General features: G+C 39.4%; 1 protein-coding gene across 5 annotated transcripts in view; it reads left to right on the top strand.

The window, feature by feature from the left end:
• SYTL2 (synaptotagmin like 2) overlaps positions 1-16,666 on the top strand; it is a 63,023-nt gene that overhangs the window by 20,140 nt on the left and 26,217 nt on the right. For all 5 annotated transcript variants that reach the window (XM_075050157.1, XM_075050156.1, XM_075050155.1 and 2 more), the window contains 2 exons: positions 8,281-8,429; positions 11,610-11,742. In XM_075050157.1, coding sequence (XP_074906258.1) covers positions 8,281-8,429; positions 11,610-11,742 — 282 coding nt within the window. The remainder of the gene's footprint in view (positions 1-8,280; positions 8,430-11,609; positions 11,743-16,666) is intronic.

The following is a 16,666-nucleotide window of genomic DNA, read 5'->3' as shown; positions in this document are numbered from 1 at the left end:
TTAAATTAGTCTAGTAATAAGCAATTGCGGCTAATAAGAAAATAAAGCCTACAGTTCTTGTGGAGCTGATTTTAAAAACGGATTTAAAAAAACTAAACTTGCTTTGAGGCATATTTAATTCTTGTATTTTTAGGTCATACATTTGTGTCAACAAGGAGCTTGCTTACAATATATACAAAGGTTTTTAATCTGAAATTAACTCTACCCTTGGCATTAAAAAAAAATATCTCCGTAGGCTGATTTATTTTAAGAGACTAAGAATTAGGTGGCTTGAAGTCTTTAGCTGAAAATTCAAACTGAGACATCTTAGTATCTCCTTTTGTCAAATAGAATCTGCTCTCACAATCTGCTCAGACATATTATAGGAGAAATAGAAATTAATTGTTATTAATTGAAACTCCTGCTATTTTTGTAACTAGTTCTGAAGTCATATATCTGTGTCTAGTGGTCGTACCCAGGACTTCTGATTAACTTTTAACAGGCTTACTTGTTAGTAAGTATAAGGTGCTGATGGTCATAAGTGTATACATGAGAATGTGTGCTTGGAGATTGCCTTCAGCCAAATCAGGGACATCCTGTAAACTCTTTCCTTGTGCCCTTAGTTGACTGATTTCTTTCTAGCTGGGCAGATCTGCTGGGGGAGAAAGCCCCATTACTCTGTGAACAACCCGGAGTGCTCCCTCAAAGGAGCTTGGGGATAAGACTATGCTTGCCTGCTGCCCATACTTTTCTTCTTTCCTTTGCTTGGCTTTGTGTAGTGGTTGCATGACATGAAAGCAGCTCAGAGGCATTTCCCATTGCCAAAGACAGAGGGGATCCAGCATGGCAATTCAACAACAAGCTTTTTTCAAATAAATGAAACTTGGTCTATATTTTTTTCCTTTTTTAGCTTTAGCAGTTTAAAAAAGATTTTATTTTTTTTAAATGCTTGGTTTAACGTGTTTATGGGGCAGGATTTCTGAGATATTTGGCAGTAATCAAAGTATCAAGTGACACTCACACTCACAGTTGCTGATTTCTCACATATGTAAGTACCTAAATACACCCAGATGAGAATGTTCCTCTTTGGGCTGTAAGATGCACCTGTCCACGTGGAAAAGGATAAGCTCATGTCTTCTGGATTAATTCCCCCTTATGGATGTTGCTTAGCACCAAATGTGACTTTCCAAATGCAGTGACTGTTCAGGAAATAGAGTAATTTCATTCTCTAGCAAATGTGCATGCCATTATTTATCCTTTTTAACAACGCCAACTGACATAAGAATGACTGTGGGTTTGGTGGGGAGGTTGGTTGTTGCTCTCCAGAGATATATTTAAAAAAACCCACCCAAACAAAAAAAACCCAAAGCAAAACAAACCCACCCTATTCTGAGCAAACTCCTTTTTTTGCCTAAGTCTCCATTTGTCACTAGACAAACAAAAAAATAAGGGAGTATATATCCTCCAGAAAGCTTTTCTGCATCCTCTATGTTTTCTGCCAGGTTCATCAGAGCAAGGTAACAGTGAACTACCTTGGTCTCAGCCCTCCTTGTGAATAGCCAGTAAGAAAAGCAGGACTGTTCTCATGTTAATCTGGTGAGACCCCTTAACTGGGGTTAAGGAAGTGACCCTACTTAATGGTCTTGGTAACAGACATGGCATTGGACTATACTGGTAACTGGGCTGATACCTTTTCTTCCCAATGTTGATTGCTAACTGGTCTACTAGTAGCAGATGGATTATTTGACTTGGATGATGCTTATTTGGAACACCTAGTGGAGCAGGGTGGATGGAGCTTATTTTGTATGGTAGAAGAGTGTGCTTAAGGGAAAAAGTGGATACTAATAAGGTTTTTTAACCTCTAAATTGAGTACTCCCTCAGTAAGTATGGTTTTCCCTACAGTACAAAAATGGTCTTGGTAAGACCTATTACGTGTTTGTACCTGGGACTGTGTTGTGTTATTGTGTGTCAAATTGAAGCTTTTGTCTTCAGAGTAGATTAGTCTTGATTTGTAGCTTGCATGAAATCCTAAAATGCAACCTATTCTTTAGCACAGCATGTATTTCTTGGAGGTGCCCTTACTGGCAGTATGAAGAAAGCTATGATGCAGGCTCTTCTGCTCACTTACAGTTGCTTGTATGTGTCCTCTGGGTTGTCATTTGATCAGGGCTGGTTTTCTGCTTTATACACCTACTTTTAAAGCTTAAAGTACTGGGAACACTGTGTTTAAGCAGAACCTGTGAGCGAATGCACATACTTTCTAGCAAACTCTCCTCCCCAGATTCAGATTGTCCTGTACTGCTGTCCAGGCTGACTCTAATACCAAAGGTGTATTGTCACAGGATAGCTGTTCCTTCATTGTGAAGGCTTTGTTGTTTGCTTGGGTGTTTTGTTTGTTTTTTCTTTCTTTTTTTTTTTAACATGGCAGGTTTACTTGGGTTGTGTATGAAGAAGGAGGGGAGGCCATTGGGGAGCCTCTATGCAAATCCTTTAAAACAAGCAGACAAACTAAACAGTGGAAGGCTGTTACAGAAATGAAACAAGTGGAAGGTAATAGAAACTGTTAAGGCTGACAGACCTTTGAAAGGCTCCTACCTCCTGTACTCTGTAACCTCAACAGTCTTGCTACAGATTTCCTGAATGGAATAAAGTTAAATTTCCGTGTAGTAAGAAACACCTAAACAAATTTACATATTCTGTGTGTTTGCCTGCAGAGTATCTAATTACATGATTTATAACATATTACTTGTAAAATGAAGCTTACTTCAAACTTGACAGTGCAACTACTAATAGGAGAAAAAGTTGGAGTGCTAACTGTAGGTGACATAGTAGAAAAGCATATAAAAATGAAGGACTCCATCTTCAGTGCAGAATGTATATATGGTTTAAATGAAATAGGGGGACAACGTGGCAGTCTGATGTCTCACATGTGGCCATCTTCTAGGAGAGAAATGATGTACAGCAGGGTTAACCTGGTCAGTGTGTTTCACAGACACTTGCTCAGCACAGAGGTTGGGATCGTAGTTTTGGTTCCAGATTCTGGTGGATACCATATTTCAATGGGCAACGGAGCTGCCTGCTTTCACTTCTTCGTCTCCAAAATCAATTGACTTGTCTCACACCTACAAGCATGTAACTCATTCATTCTAATGCTCCAGGGCTGGATGTGTCTGTCTTCCATTCTGACTTCAGAATAAATGTCAATTTGTCTTGTTAGTCATCAAGACTTGTGCTGACTACAGCCTAGTTAGTTCTCCAAGGATCCAAAAGCAAGATATTAGCTGAGATTAATTCATCAGGGTATTGTTAGCAGACCTAACACACCCAGACTTCTGAATAGGCATAAAATGGAAGAATGTGCGTGACTACAAACAGAACGAGATTGCCTTTTTCTCATGTCTCCACCTAGTACCTACCCAAAACCTCACTATCCAAAGAGACCCCAAAGGCAAGAATTAAAGAGGTGTTGCTGATGAGGTATCATGATGACAAGGATGGGGAAAGGTTGCATAAACCCATTGGTTTGCTTTATTCTTCCTAGTATAGCCCTCAACCAGTATAAAATGATACTGCTTTATTGCTTAAAAAACAATCAAATAGTAACTGATTTTTATTAAAATCATGTGTGTGCAGCTACCATGCAAAAGTAATAATCCATATTCCCAACTTGGGACTGCCCATTACAAACGTTTTGGGTGTAGTTCTCTAACAAATGCCAGAACAGACTTTTTTCCTACGCCTTATCTAGATATGTGCAGACTAGAGAGGCATGCTCATGCAAAGTGGAATGTTTAAACAATTATTCCTTTTGCCTTGTAAACCTTTTGTGGCTGTTTTCCACTCTCAAAGAAATAAAAAAAATCTAATCAGCAATTTCGACACTTATGCCTGGTCTAATATCCTTTTACTCCTGTTCTTGCATGAGTGATACTACAGAAAGTTTATCTTGTCTATGTTTGGAAGGTGAGCCAGAACTTAAATCATTTGTCATCTTTTTGTTGGTTTTTATTGTTATACTTGCAGCAAATAGAATTGAGGGTAAATTCCTCGAAAGTCTCTCTCCATCTACCTTCTCCACTCATTTGGTATTTCATTTGCAGGAGGGAGGTTTTAGAAGTGAATTTGTAGCTAAGGTATCAGGCTTTTAAAAGCCTTAATTTGCCACCAGTCACTGGGATGCTTTTTTCATATGTTCAGAATAGGGTGTGTGAGACACTAATGAATCTGTCTCTTTGAGCCATAGACTCTGATTTAAATGCTTCTTAGTTTGCCACAAGAACTCCCAAAATGTGCTGGTACCACACAGACTCTCCTGTCTGAAAAAGCTCAGTTTAAGCTGTCGATTGAGGAATAAGGCAATAAAAGAAGTTATTAAAATGTCAATTGTCACATCTTGCAAATTCTGTGGTGGTTTGTAATACGGACTATGAATAAGAGGGGCACAGGGGAAGGAGTTAAGAGACACTGAGGAGGTGTAGCTGAAGTTTTAGATACAGGTATGTATTGCTAGATACTGTTTTTACAAAAAGAGAAGCAGAAATCATTACCACTTTGCCCTAACTTGCAATGATTTATTACACAAGCCTACAAAGCATAAGCTAAACCATTCTGTATTTGCTGATAGGAAGGTAGACAAGGACTGATTATATCAGAGCAGATTTCCTGCCTTACAGTGGTACCATGTGATTTAGCCCACTATCAGATATTCTGGAGGTGTGGAGAAACAACCCAATTAATACACGTGTAGATTTTTTTGTTTGCCTGCAGAGTGCCAGACAGTTGCTTTGTATGCCCAGTCAATGTAATTCTGCATGTACTTAATACCGAGTGGGATGAAAAATTTGTCATCTTGCCATCAAAAATATTTCACCTAGGCATAGTGGAAAAATCATATTAAGTAATGGGAGAACTCAAGCTTATTTTAAAAGTGGATTTTAGAGTTAATTCCTTTTAACTATGTACCTTCATTTTGTTGAATTCAATGTTCCTGTGGAAGAAAAAGACACTAGCTTTTTTATAACTTGAGGCTGTTTCACTTTAAAAACTGCAATATAGGCTAACTGGCATTTTAGCAGACCACTTACTCCAGAATACATGCTTACATCATATGTAAAGCTGTTATTGCATTTTCTTCTAATTGCAAACTTGGCAACTGAGCCTGCAATCTGAATCTTACTCTGGATGCCTACTAGTTCTTCGGTCACTGAGAGGAAAATAATGTAATGACAACTTGGTTAGCCTTTCTGTTGACTGGGGAGCTGGTGCAGAATCAACTGTTGGCTTCTGATCCTGTTGTGGTGTGCTGGGAGGTGTACATAGCAGTGGAAAAACATGGCTACAGTCTGATTTCTCCACAATTCCTTTCATGGTAAACCACAATCTAAATCTAATGCCTAGCAGTGAAACAGGCCCTCATAGTGCAAGCGGTTTAATATTACTGCTAAGGCCGGTTCATAGCAGAGCTTGAGAATTCAAGTAGCATTGTAAAAAATTTGTAACCTCAGCAGCTGTTTCTGCAACAAGTCTATGATGTGCTGGTGAATGCAGGCTTCTTAAAAGTTTTTTTTCCCTGTGAAGACCTAGAACTAATTGTCTTTCTGATAATGGAAATCTGCTTCTTTATTTGTGACTGGGGAAAGCCTGGGAATAACTCTTAATATTTATGTGGCTCTTAGTTCCTCAAAAGATGGGACTGAGAGGCCAAATACTTCTCTTGAAGAGATGAGTAAGCCAAGCTAACAAAGGTCAAGTGCTATCAAGGTGAGAAGGGAAGGCAAAAGAAGTAGTTTAAGTCAGCTGCTGTGAGCTTCTGTCACTTCTTACCATACAAGCCCTGTCAGCCAGACAAGCCATTTGTAAAGGAAGTACTGAGTAAATTGGAAGCATGTTTATACCTTTGTTAGCAAGCATAATTACCTCCTAAAGCCTAGAAGGCCTGTTGAGCTGGTGGACTTAAGGTATACTGACTTCATAGGCAGCAAGCCAGGGCTGGGAGCAAGGTGCCTGACGTTCACTTCCAGCCAAAGTGACAGCTGCATTGGCCATAGGTGACATTTAGTGAGTCTAGAGCCATGACAAATCCATGAATCTGTCCTGCTTATGTTATGTTAATTGCTCACAGATCTGAGAGTCCAACAAGCAGATAAGTAGGCTGATACAGCTGAGAGGCCTGGGATCCTATCCTCTTCTACAGTGATTTATTGGTCTGAGCTGATTTGTACAGCTCTCCTACCACACCCTGATTTCAGTGGTTGAATACAAAGGCAAAAAGGAGTGAGCGGTGTCTGGGGCAGAAGGGTTGGATCAAACAGGGTGAGGACATTGAATACTTGTCCTGTGACTCAGTACCTTCCCACTAGAGAACCTCCCTTGCCATGTGTTGTCATACTGCCCTGAAGCTCTAGCTGGGGTCAGCTGCCCTGCAGGCTGTACAAATAGCTGAAAAGCCAGTCCCTAGCCCTAAGGAGAATCTCTTCTGAGAAGACAAATAACACATGGGAAAGAAGGTGAAAGGGAGAAGCAATCACTTGTGTAAGAAGTTCTTGCGTGCCCTATTTCTACTATTCATACTGGCTGTGTTCATAAACTGGCTGAGCAATGAGGAGTTGGCTCATACCTGAGTTAATATATTTGCTTGAGGTCAGAGGGAAGCTACTGCTGTGTTCCAGTTCCAACTTGGAAGATCTGCAGAATATGTAAAGTGCATATTTTGGCTCTTAGAAAAGCACAGAGTTATAAGCAAGAGAGAGGGTGAAATTTTAAATGGCCCAGTAATGCTATGGACTGTTGAATCTTGGCATTAAAAACGCCAATGGTGACCTCAACTCCTGGCAGCCTCAACTGTGTGTAGCTGATTTGAGACAGAAAAGTTGTTTACACACCTTGGAGGGACTAGCTGTTGATAGTACTTTCAAAAAGAAGCTTAGGTATTCTAATATAGCTGGTGCATTCAAATAAGCTTTTTCATTTCTGGCCATACAAAGATGAAGTGGAGTGATAGGTGAGAATGGTCTATCTTAGTGTGGGAGTTGGGACTGGCTCAGTGTCCTTTCTCTGCTGTGAATGGTTGTCTGTACTTGACAGTCAAATCTGGAACCTATAATAAAAGGACTGTCGTCATAGCTACTTGATTGCACTAGAATTTCCTTCTCCTAAACTCATGAACAATATAAAACTGTCAGGAACCTCCTTGGGGTTGGACTAGATGACCTTTAAAGGTCCCTTCCAGCACAAACCATTCTATGATTGGCCATCAGGCTTGTGGAAGAGAGCACCATCCCACAGAAATATGGACTGTGTTTAGCCTTAAAGTCTCTGAGTAAGTTGACTTGTTTTGAGTTCTCCCTTGGGCTCTGTTATTAGCTTGTTTGCTGAAGGCAAGGACATAAATGGAGTAGGCAGATGAAGCCTGACTTGACTTTTTTGATTAAGTACTCTAAATCTGTGTAGTAACTTTCCTGGTCTGCAGGTTAGTCTCCAGGCCATGTATAAGTGTATACCTAATGTGTTATACGCCTAAAGAGGAAAGAAAACAACCTTTCAAACTGCACACAGCAACTCCTTATTCTGTTGAAGTGTACTTCATAAAAGCAGGGTGACCCTGAAGCCTGAGATCAAATTATTAAAAATTTTCTTCATGGTATTTACAATGGGTGCAGTTTATGTAATGTATACATGTAGGTTAATAAACTGTAAAAATTTATTTTGTTGTTTCTTCCATTTGATGCTGTCTGCCTTTGTAACTCATTGTATTCATATAAGGATTTTTGTGCAACCTATGGAAAAAATGGCATCATCTTTACAATGCACTTTTGGAATGTGTGTGTAAAGGTAGTGCCATGTGAACGGTCTGAAAAAGCATCTTCTGAGTGCCAGAACTGTCATGGACTTAATTTTGGCCCAGATTTCTTATGCTGCCCTGCTAGCTTATCTCAGTTTTAACCTTGGAAAACTGGCCTCTGGAGGCAAGAAGTCAAGATCTGCAGTTACCAGAGACTTTTCCAGGGCTGTCTCTGCTCGAGAGTTTATCATAGCAAAGTTGGTTTTTTGGGTGATTGTTGTTGTTGTTGTTGTTTGAAGAGTTACTTCAGCTGATGCTCTGAGGGTAATGGGGCTGAGGGTCTTCCCTCCCCAGCTCATTGTCATCCCTCATAATTAAATAAGGAGAGTAACAGGTCAGAAGATGAAAATAACAACTCCCTTCCCCAGAACAACAACAACAAAAAATCTGACTTTTATTCTGTTCACACAGGTAAGTAGATTTTGTGTGATTCTCACTTATTCATTTTTCTCTTCCTCAGGCATTTACCAGAAAAAGTCAAAGATGATGTTCAGCTAAAGAATATGAGCGGGCAGTGGTTTTATGAAGCAAAGTCAAAGAGGCACAGAGATAAGATACATGGAGCAGATATTATTAGAGCATCCATGCGCCGGAAGCCTGCCACCCTTGGTAACCATTTAGTTTGTATTTTATTTTGGAAAGGCTGGCTCTTACTTGACTAACCTCAGACACTGTTGCCTGTGAAATACAAGAAGAACATTGGTATTTCTACAAGCAGAAAATGATGCAAAAAGAGATTTCCCATATAGTTTACAGTGTAAGCTTTCCTCTCCCCCAATGCTATGTATTAAAGACAAAATTCTGTGTGATGACTGCTAAGGGGAGAGACTGGCTTGTGCTTATATGTAGGACTAAAAGCCCTCTGCAATCTTGGACAGCATTCTCATTTCCATTTTCGAGGCCCTGTGAGCTACCCTGGAATGTGCAAAGAATCAGAAATTGAGGAAATTGCTCTTTAGTATGGTTTTCCAAGATTTTTGGGTGCTCACTTTGAGACCTCTGAGGTGTAATGGTAGGCATCATGAGCTAGAGGTAGTGGTTATAACTACTGAAATATATGTGCTGGGAGCTCTGGCAGCTAGAACTGGCAAAGCGTGTCCATGTTAACTTTAAATGCCTCCACCTAAATATTAGAAATATTGTTAAAGCCAGCTGTGTTCATGTGCCAGGTAACAGTTGCAGACATTAGTTTAGTAGTACAGATAGGTAGTAGTATATTGTGTGTAAACTGAGTAATGTTGACAAGCTTAGCGCTTACATGATAATAAATATTGTATTCTGAAATTCTTATTTAAAAAAAATCAGAAAGTGGAAAGATAATGCATTGTGTTGAACATCAGAAGTAAATATAATGTTTTGTCTGGAGAGAAACAAAACAAAAGAGAACATAAGAGCTGTACTACTGGACCTGACCAAAAGCTTGTCTCCCCAGCACCCTGCCTCTGAGAGTGCCTGGCAGCATGTGTAGGCTCCAAGGCCAGGACCAGCCTGCAGCCAATTGCACCTCAGGCTTTTTTGAAATAGAGCCAGTATTTCTGGCTTATTTTTTCCCCATTAATTTGCTCGAGAAGTTCTTTAAGGGCATGCCTCTCTAACATTCACCATGTCCTGTCTCAAGGCATTTTAAAATTAAGGTTTTCCACATCAGAAGTGACCATTTCCTTTTCTGGTTTTGAATTGATCACCATTAACATTATCCCTGGGAGAGAAAGGTGAAACCGCACCTTGAGTACTGTGTTCAGTTTTGGCCCCCTCACTACAGGAAAGATATTGAGGTGCTGGAGCGTGCCCAGAGAAGGGCAACCAAGTTGGCGAGGGACCTGGAGCACAAGTCTAATGAGGAGCGGCTGAGGGAACTGGGGTTGTTCAGCCTGGAGAAAAGGAGGCTGAGGGGAGACCTTATCGCTCTCTACAACTACCTGAGAGGAGGTTGTAGCCAGGTGGGGGTCGGTCTCTTTTCCCAGGTAGCAAGGGATAGGACAAGAGGAAACAGCCTCAAGTTGCACCAGGGGAGGTTTAGATTGGATATTAGGAAAAATTTCTTTACCGAAAGGGTTGTCAGGCATTGGAACAGGCTCCAGGGAAGTGGTTGAGCCACCATCCCTGGAGGTATTCAAAAAGCACGTAGACAAGGCACTTCAGGACATGGTTTAGTGGGCATGGTTGATGGTTGGACTCAATGATCTTGAAGGTCTTTTCCAACCTAAATGATTCTATGAAAGTGAGCAGTTGATCTAAATTCACAAAACCATATATAATATAGTATATAGGATTTTATAGACTTCTATTATAAATCTTTCAGCATCTGACTTTCTAATGTGAAGAGTCCTGGTCTATTTTGTCATTCTTTGAACAGAAAGTGATCTTTTTCTTAGAGAAATTGACCCCCATCCCCTCTTAATCTCCCCTAGTTCTACTAAGTCCTTTTGACTTAGAAGGGCAAGACTCTTATTATTCTTACCAGATTGTACTGAAATTTGCAGTCTTTATTTTTTTAAGTTCTGTTAAGGGATTTTGCTGTGTGCTAGTGAAGCAAGGAAGGTACTTCTCCCAATACTGTGGATGGACTACAGCTTGCTACTTTTTATAGGTTTTGTAACTACAATTTAGCCTTGTTTTCCTGTGTCTAATCCTGCAATGTTACACCTTCTAAATTCCTATGTTCCCAGAGATGAGTTTGGATAATGGCAGTTAAGTCAGTTTGAGATTACTGTGTGATGGTTTTGGGTTTTTAAGTTAACAAGAAAAGGCCTGAAATGGAAAAGAATGCAAAAATTCACAGGTGGCTAGTGCAGCATGTTTGTGGGTTTGGCTGGTTTTGGACTTGAAAGTTATGAAAATCAACTGTAAAATTCTAGCTAAATTTTACAGTAACTTAAAGGAAAGTACTTAAAACCATATTATCTTAAAGGAAGGTTAATTACTCCCAATCTTATGACTTGAACAAAGGGGCATACTGGTTCATTCAGAACACTGTGCAATTGCTTGGTTTCAATAACTTTTTAGATGTGAAGATATTTTTGCTTGCAGTTATGGATAGCAAAAGTGAGAATAAAAATTTTGCTTATTTTTGCATACTAAGAAATTCTTAATTTCTAAACTGTTGGAGGAGTGCAAAAATCAGTAGAGGAAATAATGTAAATTAATGTTTTGACTCTGAAGGGGGTTATCAGAATAGGATTCTGTCCCACCCCAAAAAGAAATGCAAATGTATTTGCATTTGCTGGATGAGGTAGGGCTTTTTGTTTCTTTTTGTTTGGTTGGGGTTTTTTATACTTGTTGTCTTAACTTCTTGTGCTAATTCTATCCATAAAGGATTAGCCACCTGCTTAAATCAGAATTACGACCAACTTCCAGTTTACTGCTGTAGGAAGGGAATAATTGATTTGATTAACTGAACTTCAATATATTTTCAGTTTCTTGTGGTTTAATTGCTTTTGTTTCCTCAGGACACCAAGGCTGAATTTTCAATGTTTGTCTAGCTGCAAGAACTACAGGATCAGTCTTTACCAGGGCTGTTATAGAAAACTTCTCCATTTAGGATCACTTTAAGGTCTAAAGTAGATGTACCTGGAATAGTAGAGTGAAGTATTCAGAGCAGTATGTGACATTTCTAGTAGCATTAAAAAAATTATTCTTCAGAAGGCACCAGGTCTGCTTCTGTACAAATATAAAGTATAGTGGACTTTTGAAATAGCTGTAAGACTGAATGCAAATACTTTTATTTGTTTCTTAAGAAATCCTATATGAACACATGGGAGACAACAATATTCTTGTTTCATGTTTTAGCTGAAGTAAGTCAGAACAAATCAAACAAAGCAAAGAACAGCTGGGTGAGCAATGTTAATAAAGAAGTCTTCGTGCCGCCAGAACTACATGGCATTGTGGAACATCCAGAAGAACAACTGAAATCTGGTTCAAGGTAAGCTGTCTGTTTAATCACACTTTGTATGTATATATTAGGACTGGTAAAACTTGTGAGCTGTAAGTTCCATCCAAAATATTGTACTTGCCTTTCATTTCAAAGGTTATCAGATGTTTCCTCAGAATCACCCAAGGAATCTGCATGTGAAAGGTTGACAAATAGTCGTGCATTGTTAATTGTTCTGTATTCAAATGCAGAACAATCTTTGGTTTACCTCTTCAAGTAAAAAGTTGTCAGTGGTGTGTAGAATGGTCCCACACATGTTCTCGTGTCACAGTTTAGTCTGGCTCCCAGACGTGAGACCAGGACTTTCTGGTTAGAATGCTTGGCCATGATCAGTCCTCTGCAGTTAGTGATAGGGGGACAATAACCTCTGCATCTCTTCATTCAGTCACTTAATGAGACCAGACTATTGATTCAGCCTGAGTTTTAAGCTTGGATCATAAGAAGAATCAGAGACTGAGAAATTGTGCTTTAGAATTTTCCAGATTTTTGGGTGCACAGTTTAAGACCTCTGAGACTTTTTAAGGAGACCAAATGTATTTCAGGTGGAAAGAACCAGAATCTTTGGATACTTGCAGAAAGTAAGTCAGATTCTACCAAGAAAAATAAATGTCTTTCTTGAAGGGAGAGGCTGCCACTCAGAGTAAGGCAAGGCAATCAGCTTGGATATGCCTGAATGGCTATAGTTGTTGCAGGAAAGTTGGATGATAAGTAGTTTCTGGACTACAGAGGATTTTGTGTAAAATCACTCTATCTCAAGTCTGTAAACATCCCAAACAGTTCCATTTTGCTTTGAAATATCCTGAGTTGATTTCCGAGAGAGAGACATGTCTTCTCTTTAAAATACCTACATGTAGTAATTCATTGGCTGTGTGAAAAGCTTTCAAAAAGCCTGCATTTGAAAAGGAAAGTGCTGATCTCAGCTAGGGTGACAGCAGGTGGAAATGAAATGTCTTTAAATGGCCAGATTCCTCAATACCACTGAGGAAACAAGAACCAGCATGTAACACAAATAGCTATTGTTTGTGCTTTCAGTGAACAGAGTGAGGTAAGAGCTAGAGTTACTTCTCAGGATGACTGTTTTACGTCTGGTTGCGCCATTGATAAGCTCTGTAACCTTTCACTTTCTTGTCTAAGTCCTTCTCTGTATGTCATCTGTTTTTTTCTTTGCAGCAAGGCTTGTCTCTTACTATGCATTTGTACAGTATCTAGTAGCAGTTGAATCTTTCGCTTTCGTGGTCTGCAAACTGGGCATGCACGTTGGCGATGAATGGCACCAAAGGTTGGTGTAAGTCTTAACAACTCTGGCTTGCATTACTGGTCTGTCTTACCCTTTACACATCATTATTAGTGAACTCAAGGGAGTATTTGTCTTACCTGCATCTGAAATCATGCTGAAAAAGGTCAAATAAACTACTTTGTTACAGACTCCCCAAAAAATGAAGCTGCACAGTAAGGATGATGAAGGTTGCTTATCACAAGAAAGAGCTTTGCTTCCCCCTGCACCCCCTGGCTGATAATGCCGACAGTTAGTGGTTACTGACTGTAGGTTTTTTTACAGGAGGCTTTTACCTTCAGGATATTTTTATGGGGTTATTTCTTTATGGATAGCACAAGACATGCTGCTGTTTAATATATCTTTTAGAATATTTTCCATGTCATTTTGCACGTCAGGAAAAGATGATGGTACTTTAAAAGTACAGCCTTATAATGTTATTCTTACCATTACAACTCCACAAATTGTGTGTGATTGATAGAGTAATACATTTCATAAACTGCCAGGGCAGTCTTTTTGAAAATATATAACATAACGAGGTTTAAGAACATGTAGACAATTGTTTGGAACATGACCAACTTGATAGTGGTCTTTAACTTGAGGTGATTTGCTGACTTATTTCAGGCCATAGCCATGTGAAGCTTGATAACTATTGTCCAGGACCCTCTCCTGCCCTTTGCTCCAACTTGTGCCAGAAATTAATCAGCATGCATGCCTTGTTCATGTGTGCTCATACTCTCACCAATAGCTCAAGATCTTCCCTCTAAAGCAAACTCACACAGTCCAGGATTTGAGAGACGGTTAGAAGTGGACCTTAGGAAGTGATCTATAAGATGTGGGCTGGGTGCTTACTTGCATTTACTTTGCATAAATACTTGATTAGATGTCTCAGATTATTTGCTTCTAAAATGTCAAAAGCTGAAGCAAGCAAACATGGCAGGACTATGTGCAATTAATTGCCTGTGATTTCAGTATGGGTTTATTTCACTATGACTGAGATTAGTCTACACAACATTGCATGTGGGAAATTGCAGGAGGAGCCATATGTTTTTAAAATACCCCTCCTTTCTGTTCTCTTGATACTAGACTTTGAAAGAAAATGGTCCGACGTGACTGTGGGCCTGTCTCTAATGGCAGCAGCTGATCCAGAATTGAGGGGAAACACAATGCTGGAGAAGCAATAATCCCACCAGTTGGGGTGGGAATGGAAAACCTAGACACTACAGACATTTAATTTGGCTGTTAGGATAGCAGAGCTGTGAGGAATTAATAGACTTTTCCCCTTGCAATGCATAGTCTCAACAGGGCTAGATCTAAGAGGATGAAACAGAGTATCATTCTGGAGTTCAGGATTGTATAAGGTGAGTTCACAGCTGCTAGTGTCCGAATGCTACACCTGGTTCAAGCACTCAGACTTTTAAAACTTTTTAAAGTGCTACTTTTAAGGGTAGGTTTGTGGGAGTTGTGGGTTTTAGGGTTTTGGGTCTTTTTTCTCCTTCTCCCTCTTAAGAGTGGGCTTCAGGCCAGCACTGGCTTGCAAGCTTTGCATAAACTGAACAGCTGCTAACCTGAGGACTGGGACCAGAAGATATGTGATGACAAATTACCCAGACTCTTTTTGTTCTGGATCTTATTCTTAAATCAAAACAATTCTTACTGAATGTGAAGAAAGTTCAGTTCTGGTAGATCTGAACTGCTGTTGAGTCAGGGTGCTGATATATAAGGTGGAACAGAAATCAGCCCACTATATTCTTAAAATTAGGATAGTGATCTTCATCCCTATACCCCAAATATCTAAATTCAGTAATGAAGCTATGAACAATTTTTTTTCTTGGGCGTTATATCACTGTGGTACTTTCCTTGCATACCAGAGCCTTTACAGGCCAGGTACGTGAAGTGTTTTTGAAGGTGTAACCTTGCACAGAATGAGTTTTCATAGGGTGACTCAAACTGTCAATATTACCTCTGTTCAGTGATACTATCTGTCTATATGTAGACTCGTAAAAAAGTGTAATGTTAAAGGAGTTTTATATTTCAAATTACGACTTGTAGGTTGTTTTCTTCCTTAGGCTAGAAAATATTCTTAGTCTACATTGTACAGGTAACAGGTATGGGTCCTAGAGTTCTGCAAGGTGAAAATTTGCACAAAAGCCCTAATTCTTAAAATCCATGTAACTTTTCTGGAATAATAGGGGTGCTGGGATACCTAGATAAGACATTTTTATGAAGTACTGTTAAATCACACTAACTTTACTCACACCAAATTCTCTGCCCTTCAGGATGAGCCCAGGAAAGCTTATGTTTTTGAACAGGAGGCCATTTCTGAGTAGATTGTATTGACAATGCCTGGAAATCTATAACCCCTTTCTCCAGCTTTGCTCCTGCCTTTGCTTTGTTGCCCCTTGGTTCCTGTCCAGCCTGTGTGGAGTTTGGGCCTTCATTGTGGTTCTCAGCACTTTGCTTTGCTGAGTTGCAGTGCAGGAATTTTTTAACCTGGGTGTGTTTATCACTTTGGCTTCATACACTTTCTCGGATTAGCCTTGTGAATGCAGCATATCTGGAAACTGTTTGTTCAGTTTTCCCATCTGTATGGGTTGAGGGTAGACTCGTATTTTCAGACTTAGTTATAGGATCCTGGGTGTGTTTTTTTCTCTACTTTATGTGTTTAGAGCAGGGGTTTCAGCATGTAATGCCAATTTAACAACTCTTTAATTATTCTATGGTAACTCTGAAGTAGCATTGCATTAAAATATTGTGGGATTGTGTGTGTGTGTTCAATGAGACTTCAAGTTACCTCCCCACCTGTAAAAACTGCAGATTGAAGAATATCTTACCAGTGTCTTGCAGCCCAGGGTACATAACAGTATTTTCCTTGTTTAAAATGAGTGAAGGGTTGAAGCATTCATGACCTAGACCTTAAATAAAAAAAAAAAAAAGAGGCATGTTTGTCCTGTCGGGTAGTAGATGTTGTAGATGAGACACAAAGTTCAGGAACACACAGGTGCTCATAAAAACAAACCCACAAACTCCAGTGCTTCTGAAAGCAAGCACATAAGCTCCAGTTCAGCAGAACAAAGTTTCTTTAAATATATGTATTTTCAGCCTTTATTAAAAAAAAATAATATTAGAACTAAGGTTAAAAACTGTAATGTGGAATGATATTTTTTGAAAAGAAATTAATAAAAGTTGCAATATTGAGCTCTTTGAGAACTAGAAAATTGGGGATTTTATTTAGGATCAGAGAATAATAAAAAGAACAATAACAATCTGTTATATCTGGTGTGTGCATGTAAGAGGGTCCTGCAGTTAGTCTTGAAATGTAAGAAGAGTTTATTTTTTCACCCATGAGATAGTTTCCATTACAAGATCAGGTCATACCTTAAGTTTATATCACTATGCATGGTGGTATATTTCTTAAAGGTAGTGTTGAACCAAAAGAGCAAGGAAGAGATATAGAAGTTTATAGTTCAGATTACAACTGGTATTTTTTTCCTAGCCTTATGTTCAGGCTGCTCATTACTGTATCATCTTATCTTCTCTATAATGATATTTCTCCACCTGTAAAATGGGAGTGATGTCACTTCTCAGAGACACTTAGCAGTCCAGAGGCCGGTAGCCTCTCAAGGGTGGCTGCCAGACTTT

This window comes from Buteo buteo, chromosome 18 (assembly GCF_964188355.1).
Source record: "Buteo buteo chromosome 18, bButBut1.hap1.1, whole genome shotgun sequence".
NCBI classification, from domain to species: Eukaryota; Metazoa; Chordata; class Aves; order Accipitriformes; family Accipitridae; genus Buteo; species Buteo buteo.
This window is presented reverse-complemented; position numbering and strand designations above follow the sequence as displayed.